This window comes from Nannospalax galili, unplaced genomic scaffold (assembly GCF_000622305.1).
Source record: "Nannospalax galili isolate Female #2095 unplaced genomic scaffold, S.galili_v1.0 scaffold433, whole genome shotgun sequence".
Classification (NCBI taxonomy): Eukaryota; Metazoa; Chordata; class Mammalia; order Rodentia; family Spalacidae; genus Nannospalax; species Nannospalax galili.
In genome coordinates this window covers 9,641,792-9,657,638 of record NW_008338715.1, presented here as the reverse complement: position 1 = coordinate 9,657,638, position 15,847 = coordinate 9,641,792, and the positions used below count along the sequence as shown (strand labels likewise).

General features: G+C 42.7%; 1 protein-coding gene across 1 annotated transcript; it reads left to right on the top strand.

Annotated features, from left to right (window-relative positions):
- The first annotated feature begins 1,210 nt into the window (after nt 1–1,210).
- Nucleotides 1,211–13,046, top strand: Arl9 (ADP ribosylation factor like GTPase 9). The gene is made up of 4 exons (XM_029563595.1): nt 1,211–1,720; nt 4,463–4,625; nt 7,389–7,564; nt 12,806–13,046. Exons 1-4 carry the CDS (start codon nt 1,355–1,357, stop codon nt 12,980–12,982), a joined length of 882 nt encoding a protein of 293 aa, XP_029419455.1. The 5' UTR covers nt 1,211–1,354; the 3' UTR covers nt 12,983–13,046.
- The last annotated feature ends 2,801 nt before the right edge of the window (nt 13,047–15,847 follow it).

Genomic DNA, 15,847 nt, shown 5'->3' with positions numbered 1-15,847 from the left:
GCAGTGAAAGACATAGTATCCTTAGTCCTCATTATGCACAGCCATTGGAACTGTCATCGCTAAGCCACGGAGACCTCAGTTTAAGTTGTTAAATAAGTCTAAATATCACCTATATCAACTTTAAGAATTTTCTTTTAAGCCAAATATCTAAAGTTGTGTACTGCTCTTCCCAGCAAAACCACAAATATAATGGGATTGGGAGAACCCAGTTAAAAAATGAAAATTCATCCCGTTGGTTTGTGCATCAGCAAACAAAAGCAAACCTTGAGCACAGTTAAGGATAGCATTTTCAAGGCAACTGAAAATAGCTTACCTTAAAACCTGTTCCATCACTCAAGCGTTCTGGAACTTGCCAGCCGTTTGAAACATCTGATAAATGAAAGTTAATTTATTTCATGTAAAAACTAATTTTTTCATTGTGTGGTGTGGAGGGAGAAAAAAAGGATCTCACTCCAGCCCAGGCTAGACTGAAACTGGAACTCACTGGACTCACCTGGCATCTCAGCCTCCCAAAGTGCTAAGATTACAGGCATGGGGCAGCCAACCATCTTGCTGAGACCGAACCCAAAGTCTTAGCAAGCACTTCATCCCTGACCTACACCTTCATCCCTAAAAACTAATTTTGTTAAATTGTGAAATATACTGAGTCCAAGTAGGAAATGAACCCCCTCACTTTGGGTGCTTAATTTACTATATACTGATCGTGAAAGGTGACCAAACTTTTGCTTACTTTTGTTTTTGATATTAACTGACAGTCCTGAATAAGCCCTTTGGCCACGCCCAGGGGCGTGTATACAGGATGGAGATGCCCGGTTTTCTGGCTGGTGGTGGTGAGCTGGGGGCGCGGTGGGTAGTCCTAGGGGGACATACAAGATTCTGGTGCCCAAGGTGTTCTCAGGTTAGAGAAGTGCTGGCCCTGCAAAATTGGGGTTGAGGCCAGAGAGTCAAAACTCTTAGTTCGCTGGGAAGGCGTTTCTCCTACACCACCAAATCGCACCTGTGTGCCCTCCCAGGTGAGAGGTTCCAAAGGACACTTACCAGGACGGTCGGTGTGGCCCAGCTCTCCCACCTCTAGGTTGAGGTTCTCCAGGTTCCCCTAGACTGGGCTCCATCCAGCCCCCGGCATCCCCCCACCTCCCCCTTCCACTACTCTTCTTCCTGGCCCCCAAGTCCGATGAATCAGTTGCAGCCTAGGCCGGTATGAAATGCACGGCGGCGGGCGGTGACCCCGGGTGTGGCTGAGGCGCGAGAACCTACATCTCCGCCCTGAGCCCCGGCGGGAACCACACCTGCTGGGACCCAGGGTCGCGGCTGCGGCGCGCGGGGGGGAAGGAAGGAAACCGCGGCGGTGGGGATGGAGAGGGGGAAGGTGAAGGACAGGGGACAGTTGACAGAGAAGGAGAGAAGTAGGGAAAAGGTACTGGTAGAGAAGGAGCAAAGGAAGGATGTGGAGATGAAAAGCAAGAACTGGAGAGGGAAAGGGAAAGAGGAGAAAAGGAAGGCTGGAGAAGTGAAAAACAGGAACGGGAAAGAGGAGGACGAGAAAAAGAAAGTCGCAGAAATGAAAAGCAGGGAGAACTGGAAAGAGAAAGGGGAGAGAAGGAAGAGTGTGGAGGTGAAAAGCGAGGAGAACGGGAAGGAGAAGGAACACACTGAAGAACAAGTCCAGGAGAGCAGCAACAGCAGCAGCGCCTTGATAAGGACCCTGTCCCCGCCGCCGGTGAGAGTCCGGATCCCGGGCCCTGGCCCCTAGGCCATTGAAGGCACTCAGAGCCGCGCCCGCTCTGTTACGTTGGAGGTCCGGCCCGGGGGGTGGCTTCTGCCGGGGGCATGCGCCAAGGTTCGAACTTTCCCTAGGTTCACCCGGTCCCACATGTCGGCGTCCTACCCCCTTGTAATCCTGGGCTCTAGATCAGGGGCCAGAGATCTAATCTCTCTCTCTTTTTTTTTTTTTTTTTTGGTCTTTTTGAAGCAGGGTCTCCCTGTAGCCCTAGCTGTCCTGGAACTCACTATGTAGACCAGGCTGGCCTTGAAGTCACAGAGATTGCCTCCCAAGTGCTGGGACTGCAGGCCTGCGCCACCACGCCTGTCGCAAGGAGATCTAATCTTAATTGGATGCAGGGAGTGGCTCCGTTCTACCTAGGTGCGGCCCTTACCGCCAGCGCACCGACCTACCCGCCCAGGCTGAAACCAGCCGGAACCTCGACCCCGGCCCCCAAACGCTTCCCAGTGAACTTGTGATGAATATATGAAGTCCTTGGGGGAGGGCTCTCTGGTCCTTCCTCGTGAACGCTTAGTTTGCATGGCGTTCCGATCACCAGCGCCAACTCAAACGACGAGCCTCAGTATCCCATGAATTGTTTTTGTAGACTTAATGGACTTGGCGTTCCTACAGTTCCTAGACGGGATTCTGGGCTGAGCGGCTTTCTGAGTTATTAACAATCTGAATTATTAGTGGGGATTTGATCTCTGGTGAAATACATACTACACAGATCCACAAATGACTAAAGGAACCATTAACAAAGAACAATGATGCTAAGAATTAAATTTGGTGCCCTGCTGGGGAATGTCTGTGATCTATCTGGAAGGTGACTTTCTCCCGGCAAGGCTTATCTGACTCCCCCCGCCCCCCCGTCCCTAAACAGACACGTGACAGCATAATACATGGTAGGAGTCTTCGCTTACTCTCTTCCCTGGGGAGGATTAGATTTGTATCTGAGCTCTTGATTTAAAGTGATTTCAGCTTTCTTCAAACGGGAAGAATCTCTGGTTCGTTTGGTTTTGCTTTTAGAGCTGGTTGGACCCCAGGACTGTACCACTGAGCAACACCACCCTCCCCAACCCCCAGCCAAAAGTCTGTACAGTAGACCAAAGACAGGAGCAAACTGTAAGCCATGAGGCAGTGCAGAGTTTCTGGGTAGGGTAAGTGGATCTGGGGACAACAGCTTGTCCCCCAGGAGCCGAGAGGACAGTTTTAAACATACTATTTCATAAGATCTAGGATGTCGTTATTTTCAGAATCACCAAGAAAAACTGCTGGGACTGGAGAGATGGCTCACCAGTAAGGAGCACTGACTGCTCTTGCAGAGGACCTGGTTTCGATTCCCAGTACCCACCTGATAGCTAACAACTGTCTGTAACTCCAGTTTCTGGGGATCCCACACCCTCTTCTGACCTTTTCAGACACTGCTCAACACAGGTGCACTTATACATTCATACACATAAGAAATAATTTTTTTAAAAAAAGAAAAGAAAACTGCCTATCAAAATACGACTATCCAGTGTAAAATGTATCCTGATTCAGGGGGTAGGAGGGGTGTGAGCATCTTAGTATGAATGAAGTGTGCAAGGGTCACCTGAGTAGGGCAGTGGAGATTACAGGGAGATATAATTCATACTGCAGCTATCTCTTGGTGCCACTATTACTTTAAAGTGTGCAGTTTTAAAACTTTCAATGTCTGTACCTCAAGTCTCTCTTCCTTACCATAGCTCATTTCCAGAATGGCATTATAGCACTTAGAATGGGAAGGGAGCTAAGGACTGAAATAAGAGACAGCCCATGAAAATACCATTTCCTTAGGGCTAGGGAGATGGCTCAGGGTGTAAAGTGCTTGTTTCTCAAGCATGGGGACCTAAATTTGGACCCCCAGTACCCCATAAAAGCTGAGTGTCAATCTCTGGCCTATAACACACACACACACACACACACACACACACACACACACGTAAAAGGGTTTTTTTTGTTTGTTTGTTTTGGTTTTTTTTGGTTTTTGTTTTGGTCTTTTTGAGACAGCGTCTCCCTATAACCCCAGCTGGCCTGGAACTCACTATGTAGACTAGGCTGGCCTTAAACTCACAGAGATCCACCTGTCTCTGCCTCCCAAGAGCTGGGACTAAAGGCATGCACCACCATGCCAGGCTTTAAAAAAAAAGAAAAAGAAAAGAAAACATGGGAGTGCTTTAATCCCAGCACAAGGGAAGTTAAAGCATGAGGATCAGGAATTCAAGGCCAGAGACTGCTCAAGAAAGCAAACAAACAAAAAGGTGGGCTGGAGATTCTAATATTATTTAAGATGGTTCAGTGGTTAAAGCACTGGCTGCTCTTGGAGGGGATCTGAGTTCAGTTCCGAGCACCCACATAGCAGCTAACAACTCCAGTTCCAGGGGATCTGTCACCCTCTTCTCTCCTCCACAGCCATGACATAGGCGCACTTACATACATGCAGGCAAAACACTCATACACATAAAATCAAAATAAACAATTTTTTAAGGTCAGTTTTTTGGGCCAGGTGTGGTGATGAATGCCTTTAATCCTAGCACTCAGGAGGCAGAGGTAAGCCTATCTTGAAGTTAGAAGGCCAGCCTGGTCTCCTAACACAGGCAAGCAAGAAGCACACTGTCAGGAGCCAGCACAGCAAGGTTATAATAGCATGGGTTTATTGGTTTATGTTTTACTTCACAGGAGAAAAATAAGCAGATCCTAGTACTGGGCCTGGATGGAGCAGGAAAAACCAGTGTCCTCTACTCTCTGGCTTCCAACAGAGTACAGCACAGTGTGGAGCCAACCCAAGGTTTCAATGCAGTTTGCATCAATGCTGAAGACAGGCAGATGGAGTTCTTGGAGAGTAAGCTCTATGTCTCACCGGTTCAGAAGAGCCTCATTTCATCAAATCTTAAGCCAGACATGGCATTATTGACATTGGAATCTTGTGAGCAGGAACACTGCTGGGTTGGAGTTTGTATACTTGTAGAGTGCATGCGTAGTTTAATACTAAGGTGCACTGGGGGACGGGGATTGCTTTCCGCTTTTTTTTTTTTTTTTTTTTTTTTTTTTTTTTGTCTTTTTGAGACAGGGTCTTCCTGTAGCCCCAGCTGTCCTGGAACTCACTATGTAGACCAGGCTGGCCTTGAACTCACAGAGATCTGCCTGCCTCTGCCTCCTGAGTGCTGGGATTAAAGGTGTGCCACCATGCCTGGCTGCTTTCTGCTTTTTTTATTTTTACCTTTTTTTGCAAAGCTGGTGACAAAGTGTTGTTTAAAGGATAGGATGCCTTTGGTATGCCTCTTGTGATCTCCTGTAATCATCCTTCCTCTTTCCACATTACTAAAGATAAACAGCAATCTCAGTAACTACAGTGTGCTTCTCTTCTCGGCAATGAAATTAGAGGCAAGCCCCAAACCTCCTGTTTTAGCTAGCTGGTAGTCCCAAAGCCCCTCCTGTGCAGCAGTATTGTCCCCACCTCATTAAACATACCTATTTCCAAAGTCGGGTCAGGCCTCCTATCTTTATGCTGGCCCCCTGGATGGCTTCACCTGCCCTCCTGGCCCTAAATACCATCTCTATGCTAATGACTCCCAGGTTTCTCTAAACAGCCCAAGCATGTCCGGATGTCTTCTACCATCTCTACTTGAATGCCTAATTGGTCTCTGAGACTTAACTGTTGTCATAAAACAAAACAAGCTTGGTTTATCCTCTGTTCCTTTCTCTATAACCCACTGGTCAGTAAATAACTCCTCTTCCATTGAGTTCTCAAGACAGAAACCTGGGAGTCACCCTTCACTGTCTTTATCCCTGAAATCAGTCTACAGGAAAACACTGAGATTTTCCATCTCCAAAGCATCCTTTTCCACTGCCCCATGTGACTCAGAAACGGTCATCTCTTGATTAGATAGATTGCTGCAGGCACTTTTATATTTGTTTCTATGACTTCACAAAGAACAGTATTTTAACACAAATATTTAAGCAAATCATTTGATAATTTAAAACCTTTCAATGGTGGATTTATCCATGTCTAGATAACTCTTGGCTCAAAGATAAAATCATTCTAGAAAGTTAAAAATACTGAGAACTGAGTCATTGTTAAAAATAAAAATGACAGCCAGATGTGGTAGCTCAGGTCTGTAATCCCAGCACTCAGGAGGCTGAGGCAGGAGAATCATGATCTAGAAGCTAGCCTGGACTACACTGAGATACTCAGTTTCAAAACTGCCACAAACAAATAATATCAGAAATCTGATCAAAACTATCAGAATAAAATCAAAAAGGGGAGAAAGAGCTAAAGAGAAAACAATGAAACTGATCACAAAGATGCAATAGCAAAGGTCAGCAAAGCCAAAAGTCAGTCAGTATCTTGAAAAAATCAACAAAAATAGACAAACTTCTGGTGAAATATAACAAGAGAAACTGGACTGCACAAATAAATGATGTTATGAAAAATGAGCCTATCACTGATTAAGATGATAAGTCCAATATTCCCATTCGTGTTTAAACTGGTTTTGTTAAGTTCCTGTAACAGAAGCTTGAAAACTTCTATCAAGGGCTATGTAGTTAATAATGTAGACTTCATGGATCCCATATAGTCTCTTGTCACAGCCACTAAACTGTGCCATTGTCTGTAAAGCAGTCACAGACATTAGGTAACCAATACATATCTGTGTTCTAATGACATTATTGGTGGGTACTGGAATCTAAATTTGAGTGTGATGTTCCTAGCATATAGGTCAGGCAGCTCACAACTCCAGCTCCAAGGAATACAACACTGTCTACCAGCCTATGAGGACACGCACACACACACACACACACACACACACACACACACAATGCACATTCACACAGACACACATAAATAAACATAAAAATCTTATTTTTTAAATGAGTATTAGTATTTTGCCTGCATGTGTGTACACCACATGTAGGCAATGCCCAAGGAGACCAGAAGGCATTGGGTCCCCTGAAAATGGGGTTATAGACAGTTGTGAGCTGCTATGTGGGTGTTGGGAAATGAACCCCAGTCCTCTGCAACTGGACTTAACCACTGAGCCATCTCTCCAGCCCTAGTAAAAACAAATCTTAAAAATTATTTTAGAGTATTATGAGTTTTAACCTACCATCATTAATTAGTGGCCTACTTCCATTTTCTGAGCTATGATGAATGAACATGCAATTGATGACAGGTCTGCTGTGTCTAAAGGGTTGGGAGACATCACTGTAGCATTTAGAATCTCCACACTGACACTTCTTGCTTTTTTTTTTTTTTTTTAAAAATCTTTGTTTAAAACACAGTCTTGGCATATAACCCAGGCAGGCCTCAGACTCAAAGCAATTCTCCTGCCTCAGGCTCCTGAGTGCTGGGATCACAGGCATGTACTGCCTTGCCTGGCTTTCTACATTGACCCTTTGTGATTTCCAGAATTAATGATCCACTTCCAAGGGGCAGTTATTCCCACTGACCGACTCTTCCCCCCAGTAATGTCCCTGTAGCCACTCAGAATTGCCTCTACTCTAACTCAGTGGTATTTAATCAGAGCACCCGGCCAGTGTGTCCTGTGTGCCTCCTCAGTTGACACACTTATGAGTTTTTGGTGACTTCTTCCTATTCCGTTTTTAGTTGGTGGCAGTGAGCCTTTCCGCTCTTACTGGGAGATATACCTGTCTAAAGTATGGCTGCTGGTCTTTGTGGTGGATTCAGCTGATCACAACCGATTACCTGAAGCCAAGAAATGCCTTCATCAGCTAATTGAACCAAACCCAGTCCTCCCTCTGATTGTGTTTGCAAACAAACAGGTAAAAAAAAAAATTTGTGCAAATACAGGGTGATCTTGCGGTTTCATAGTAGAGCACCTTGCCTAGTTTTCAGGATCCCCTAAAAAATTATGCAAATGTAACTTGTACTCAATAGTTTTATTATTAATGAAGAAATACCTGCTTTTAGTAGCTTGATATTCAACAATATTCTCTTTATTAGATCTCCTGGATTATAAACTTTCATTACAAAGACAATGATTTGCCGGGTGTGGTGGCGCATGCCTTTAATCCCAGCACTCGGGAGGCAGAGTCAGGCAGATCTCTGAATCAAGGCCAGCCTGGTCTATACAGTGAGTTCAAGGACAGCTGGGGCTACAGGGAGACCCTGTCTCAAAAAGACCAAAAAAAAAAAAAAATACAATGATTCATCTTGTGTCCTTTAAAGTACTTGAATTACCTAGTCTGTTGCCATGGGGTAAAAATGGTAGGAATTGAACTGTGTGTGTTGACCTTATTTCCACAAACAAATATTGATTGCTGGATTGAGTTCAATGCAATATTTGGGAAGCGTCCATGTATAAAGAGAGTTTTGTTTTAGCTCAATTACACTTGACCTGAATTTATTTCATGCATGCATTAAAATAATAAACATCCAGGGCTGGAGAGATAGCTCAGTGGTTAAGAGCACTGGCTTCTCTTGCAGAGGACTTGGGTTCAGTTCCCAGCATCACATGGCAGCTAACAACCATCGTAGCTCCAGTTCCACGGGATCTGACACCTTCTTCTGACCTCCTTAAGCACTGCACGATATATGTACAGGCAAAACACTCATATACATAAAATAAAAATAAAAAGAGTTGGGTGTGGTGGCACACACTTTTAATCCCAGCACTTGGGAGGCAGAGGCAGGTGGATCTCTGTGAGTTTGAGGCCAGCCTGATCTACATAGCGAGTTCCAGGCCAGCTGGAGCTACAGGGAGACCCTGTCTCAAAAATACAAAAAAATTTATAATAATAAATAATGTATTTTAAAATAATAATAATAAACATTCATAAGAAAACTGTAACCTTTGTGCCCTGTTAGTGGGAATGTGAAATGGCATAGCTGCTATAGAAAGCAATATCATTGTTCTTCAAAAAACATCCTAAATTGAGTTCCCATTTGGTGTAGCAATTCCACTTCTGGGAACTGCAAAAGAAATGAATCAGGGACCCAAATCTGTTTTTATACACTTACGTTCATAGCAGCATTATTTACAATTGTCCAAAAGGTAGCGGTAACCAAGTGTCTATCTGCTGATGAATGCATAACAGAATGTGGTATGTCCATACAGGATAACATGGCTTAGCCCTCAGAGGGAAGGAGGTTCTACTGCATGTAACTACATAGATGGACCTAGAGGATACTATCCTAAATGAAATAAGCTACCCTCAAAAGAACAGATATTGTATAATTCTGCTCACAGAACTTCCAAGAGTGGTCACATCCACAGAGAAACAAAATGGAACAGTAGCTATCAAGGGCTATAGGAGGAAGGAAAGTGAAATGATCTCTAAGTAGGTAGTGAGCTTCAATTTGGCAAGATGAAGAGTCTAGGAGACAGATGGCAGTATGGTTTCATACCAGTAAGAATGTATTTAAGTACTAAAAATGGTAAATTCTGTTATGTGTACTATAAAACAAAATTTTTATAAAAATAAATTTCAAAAATTTCCAAAACGTTGTAACATTAAAACTCCTCTTTCAATTGCCAGGTTTGCCAATCACAAAAGAGCTCAATTCTTGTCTTTTCCCTTGTGGCTTCTAGTGGTGGATGCCCACTACAAATGATGATGTCCTACTTTAGCAGGAACGTAGGTTGATATGCAGAGTAGAAGCTGGTCCAGCATATTTTGGCATTCTGTTGACATTTTTAAAAAAGGCCAATGCTTTGATTTCTGTTTTTGTTGCTAAGTGGCTCATCTTAAAACCACAAAGACTTAGGGCCTGAAATGTAACTCCCTGATAGAGAGTATGCTCAGCATATAAGAGGTCCTGAGTTCAATCCCCAGTAAGAGGGGTATGGACTATGAAGATTTAGAATCTTATGTCCATACATATGAACTGTATAGCATTTTGATGAACTTGGTGAAGTCTTGCCATCTTCCTGTTGCTGGCTATTTTCATGATTCCCAACTGTTTGTTGTCAAAATCTGTTGCTGTGAACTTCCAAATATGTGTGCCTTTGTCCATGTGCATGCATGGCTCAATGCATACACCTAGAAGAAGACATGCTGGATTTTCGAAGTTGCTTATAGTCAATTTTACTAGATATTACCAAATTGCTTTCCAAAGTTGCACTAATTCATTCCCCCACCGGCAGCTAAAGGGGCAGTTCTTGCAACTCCACATCCATCAGTGCTTGCTATTGTCATTTTCATCTTTGCCAGTGTGAGGAGGGAGAAGTTTTATCAGTATTCTTATATTTCCTCAATTACTAGTGAGTTTAAACACCTTTCCAGATGTCTATTAGTTTTTCAGCTCTATGTCTATGAATTTCCTATTTCCTATTATCTTTCCCCAGAGTCCCACTAGGATGCTTCCTTTTTTGGTGGTCGTGGTGCTGGAGATCAAACCCAAGGTCTCATGAATACTGAGCAAACTGTTTACAGCTAAGATGTGCCTCCAGCCTCTGCCTTTCCTCGCTTGAGTCACAGGAGTATTTCATACCTTTTGGAAAAAAATTCCTCTGTTGGTCACATGCCTCACTAACATCTTCTCCAACATCTCTGTGACATATTATTTTACTTTGTTTATGGTTTCCATTTTTATATTGAAGATTTACATTTTTAATATTTTATTTTTAATTTTATTTTTTTGTGTATGAGTGTATTGCCTGCATTTGTGTAAGTGCACCCATGCCATGCAATGCCTGTGGAAGTCAGAAGAGGGTGTTGGATTCCCCTGAAACTGGAATTACAGGCAGCTGTTGGCTGCCATGTGGATACTGGGAATTGAACCTGGCTCCTCTGCAAGAGCAGCCAGTATACTTAACTGCTGTGCCATTGCTCCATTTTTAATTGTCAAATTTATCCAATCCATGCTTTCTTGTATGGTTTATGTGTTTTGTCTTCATCAAATTGAATAAACAGAGCCATTCATTGTCAAACTGAAAATTCTGCTGGGCCTTAATGATAAAAGGTCCAGCTATTCTTGTTTCATGTATCATTGTTTATAGTCTTTGGTCAAAAATAATCTATTCTTTTAGATGATTCATTGGCTCAAGTTGTTATATAAGGGTTTTCATCAAAAAGTTATCTTAGTTGGGCATGGTGGCTCATGCCTATAATTCCACCACTGGGGAGGCAGAGGCAGGAGGTTTGCAAGTTCAAGCCCAGCCTGGGCTAGATAGATACAGACCCAATATAAAAAGGTCATTTTACTATTTTTATTATTTGGGTTATGACCTCTATTAAGTCACAGTGATTTAAATGTGGTATAAGCCCTAACTTATGCCTGATATGCTGTATTATTGCAAGGAGCCTGTCCTCCTCCCCACACCTTCTCACCCCTATTTTATCCTCTCCAATTCCATCAAGAAACTGATTAACCTGAGATACCATCAATACACTATTGGATTCATTAGCTCTGTTACAGAAGTTACTATAGGCTCTATGAATAAATGAGTACAGGTTTTAAATAGGTAATCTACAGTAACTACCAACACCATGTGCAGCCTGTCAAGAAAAGCCTCACAGGTTCCCAGTGCTAAGTGCTAAGATTACAAGTTTGTGCCTCCCCGCCTACCCCCTCCCAGTTTGAACCAAAATTTTTGTTCAAAATAATGATTACAGCAGAGAACTCACAGTGGCAAGTGCTACAATCAGTAAAATATGATATGAACAAAAAGCGATTGATAAGTAACGTGTGGTGGCATACACCTGTAATCCCAATACTTGGGAGACCGAGGCAGGAGGATCAAACATTCAAAGCTAGTTTGAGTTTCATAGTAAGACCCTGAAAAAACTGCCCCCTCCCATTAAGGCCCAGGGAACATTGCAGAAGAAGAAATGGAAAATTTATAACAGCCAGAGGTCAGTGAGGACCAGAGAGAAACAGTGTCTTCTGAACATGACAGGACTGCTAGATTCATGAAACCACAGCAGTTATGGTTGCCTGCACAAGACCTGTGCAAGATCAAGCCAGTCAACATCCCACCATGGATGAAGGAAGGACTTATGGGCCCCTACCTCTAGTCGAGGAGATATTGTCTGTTGATGACTGCTGGTGGAGACAGCTTTCTTTAAGGGTATGGCCCCTGGTAAACTGACCATGCTCCAGTTAATGAGCCCACACCTATGTATATATGGGCAGCACAAATTGGACTCAGTGGTTTACTAAGGAAAAAAAGGACATGAAGGTGAAAGGTGGGGTAAAACAGAGGTGAACCTGGGAGGAACTGGGGGAAGACTGGGGGTGAATATGATCAAAATACATTGTATGCATGTATGACATTCTCAAAGAATTAATAAAAAACAGTATGTTTAAAAATACTAAGCAAAGCTGGGTGTGGTGATGCACGCCTTTAATCCCAGCACTCAGGAGGTAGAGGCAGGTGGATCTCTGTGAGATTGAAGCCAACCTGGTCAACACAGGGAATTCTAGGCCAGCTGGGGCTACAGGGAGACCCTGTCTCAAAATAATAGCAAACCAAACCAAACCAAAAGAACCAAATAAAAAGTGGCAAATCAAATTTCTGTTGAAAATATAAACCCATAATAATGAATCTTATTAGAAATAATCTTGGGAAAATAAGATGGCACTGTTTAGAAAATTAAGGTTTTATATTGGCAGAAAATGATTTTTTTGAGAAGTCAGAAATACTGGCATAATTCTGATTAAAATGTTTATAATCGGGGCTGGAGAGATGGCTCAGTGGTTAAGAACACTGGTTGTTCTTGCAAAGGACCCAGGTTCAAATCCCAGCACCCACATGGCAGCTAACAACTGTCCGTAACTCCAGTCCCAGGGGATCCGACAGCCTCTTCTGACCTCCACAGGCATTGCATGACACGGGCGCACTCACCTACATGCAGGCAATATACGCATACACATAAAATGAAAATAATAAAATATTTGAAAAAAAATGTTTATAATCATGTCAACATTGAGATCATAACAAGGTCACAATGCCCTCTGCATTTAAATGGTGGTATCACCACAGCCGTAGATAACTGTTTGTAACCCAAAGAATTGTGAACTAACCAACTTTTTCTATTCTTTCTCCATTGTGGGTGAAGGATCTTGAAGCAGCCTATCGCATTACAGATATCCATGACGCTTTGGCATTGTCTGAAGTGGGGAACAACAGGAAGCTGTTCTTATTTGGAACCCAGGTGACTGAGAACGGTTCAGAGATACCTTCCATCATGCAAGATGCCAAAGACCTGATTGCCCATTTGGCTGCAAATGTGTAGTAGCAGCCTGGCCCCGGCACAGCTCACCATCAGACCATCAACCAGGCAGTGCTGAGTGGCAAGCTTAGCCAAAGGTTCCCACTTTCAAATAAAAAAAAAAAACAAGTCACGTCCTATTCTCTCAATGCAAAGCATATATACAAAGAGAACCCTAATTTACTAAGATTTATTTCTTTAGATTTTTAACTGTAAAGGATTAGTAAAATTATTGTTTGTGAGGAATTAGGATTTTTCATTTTATGTTTTTGGTGTGGAGAGTTGAACCCACAGCCTCACACATGGTAAACATGACCTCCCCTACTGTACTATACCTAAACACCTGGATCCGGGTTTTAAATTTAATTTAATTTGTGAACTCACTATGCAGACCAGGCTGGCCTTGAACTCACAGAGACCCACCTGCCTCTGCCTCCCAAGTGCTGGGACTATAGGCATGCGCCACCATGCCTGGCCTTTAATTTAATTAATTAATTAATTTATTTTTTTAAACTTAATTTTTTTTGGTGGGAGGATCAGGGTTTTTAATTAGAGGTAAAGTGAGTATTGGTAAGCCTTCATTCCACATGTGGCTTTTCCTTTCCTTTTTGTGTGTACGTATGGTGTGCATGTTCATGTGTGTGCATACATGTGACCAGAGGATGATCTCTGTCTCATTTCTCAGGAGCCGTCCATCTTGCTTTTCGTTTTTTGATTTGGGTTTTTGTTTGTTTGTGGTTTCTGAGGAGCAGACTCACATCCTCATGATGACAATCACCTTACCCACTGAGCTATCTCCCCAGTACCCCATATCTGTTTTTCCAATGACATTGCATTCAGATGTCTTTCCTTTAAGTGGATCCACTTAACAAGACAGAACTTTCTGTAACAAGACAGAAAGTTACAATAAGGAAAATGAATACTTTTTAAAATCTATTTTTTTTTTATCTTGTGTATATGCATGTATTCCCTGCATGTAGGTAAGTGCTCCTGTGTCCTGCAATGCCTGCAGAGGACAGAAGAGTCTGTCGGATCCCCTGGAACTGGAGTTACAGACAGTTGTTAGTTGGCATGTGGGTGCTGGGATTCGAACCCGGGCCTTCTGCAAGAGCAGTGTTCTTAACCACTGAGCCATCTCTCCAGCCCGAAAATGAACACTTTTAAGCCCACATACAGCAATTAGCCACGCTCAGAGAGAGAGCAAGCAAAGGCTTGTCTGATGCCAGCTTGTTACACCATGAGAAGCATGGTAGAGACTTGTTTTTAAATTTTTAAAATATATTTCTTTTACATTAGGTAGACTTTCTTCACTAATTTCTTTCTTTCTTTTTTTTTTTTTTTTTTGAGGGACTGGAGAGATGGCTCAGAGGTTAAGAGCACTGGCTGCTCTTGTAGAAGATCTGGGTTGAGTTAGGGTCTTACTATGGAGCCAGGGCTGGCCTAGAACTCGATATGTAGACTAAGCTAGCCTTGAACTGATAGAGATCCTCCTGCCTCTGCCTCCTGAGTGTTAGAATTAAAGGCATGCACCACCATACCAGACCTTAGAAGTGTTTTATAAGAACAATAGCTATATTTACTTACAGACACTAATAAATCCAACTTGTAACTGTAATGCTTTGCTTTGACTTACTAATATATTTGGAAAGAGGATTTGTCCTGTAAGTTTGTCCTTTTAAATTTGGAATCTGGGACTGGAGAGATGGCTCAGTGGTTAAGAGCACTGACTGCTCTTGCAGAGGACCCAGGTTCGATTCCCAGCACCCACATGGTGGCTATAAACCGTCCTTAACTCCAGTTCCAGGGGAATCCGAAGCCCTCTTCTGACCTCTGTGGCATTTCACAACACAGGTGCATTTACATACATGCAGGCAATACACTCATACACATAAAATAAAAATAATAAAATATTTTTAAAAAGGAAAGAAAATTTGGAATCTGTGGCAAAATAAAAACCAAATATGTTGAAGCTGATAGCCTCTCTCAGTATTGTACATAGTTATCTCTGTCAAGTTTAAATTACAATGAAACATGATTTAACTTAGGCACATGTGTGCAAGATGATGGCCTTTTCCTCTGAGAAGTGACAGGGAGTGCCTTTCTCATGGTCAAGCCTTTGTAATCATGCATAGCAGTGTCCTATCACAAGTGTCATTCAGATTTCTAAATGTCACACTGTCTTCTGTCTAGTCTATGTAAATTAGATCACACTCTGATTCAGGTTTGTCTGAAACACTTTCTACCCCAAGAACCTCCACAAATGGATCCCTGGAAACATTCCTTAATCATCCTGGTCTTCTCCTTTTGAAAGGATTGTTCCAGGTACAGACTGCTTCCAGCCCTAAACTCTGAGTTCTCTTTCTTAAAATGTACACAAACTCTTAGACGCCTTATCCAAGGTGAAAGCAGTTTGGGGGTTTTATCACATTCTGATCTAAGATTCTGCCTTTTGGTTAACAAGTTCTGTGGCTGGGGTTTTCCTTCATGGAACAGCTACTGAGCTCTGACATGACTTACTGTTTGATGCTGGGGTTAAATAAAACAGGGATGTGGTGCTGAGGATGCTCTCAGCTGGTGATGCAGACACATGCTAATGGAGAGGTCACTCAGTCACATAGGTATATTATCAAAGAAGCTGCCTGACTGATAGTTTTCCCAAAAGGCCTCATGAAGTGGCATTCATTGTCTTGAGAGCTTAGTAAAACCTGGTGTTTCTAGCCTTCCAGGGTTAGAAACCCTGTTTCAGGCAGGTCACCAAGAATGAAATGGCCTTTTTGTTTATTCTCTTTGTAAATATTTATTGAGTATCAATTAAGTGCCAGAACTTTCAGTATGAAATGGTAGAAATTTAACTCAAATGTGTACGTGCCAAAAAAGGGAGTTTTGGGG

Excerpts from the sequence above, each read along its gene's own strand:
- Arl9 (XM_029563595.1), top strand. The coding sequence starts at position 1,355 with ATGGAGAGGGGGAAGGTGAAGGACAGGGGACAGTTGACAGAGAAGGAG. Across the intron at positions 4,626-7,388 it reads GCAGATGGAGTTCTTGGAGA|TTGGTGGCAGTGAGCCTTTC; the intron begins GTAAGCTCTATG and ends TTCCGTTTTTAG. Across the intron at positions 7,565-12,805 it reads TTGTGTTTGCAAACAAACAG|GATCTTGAAGCAGCCTATCG; the intron begins GTAAAAAAAAAA and ends TTGTGGGTGAAG.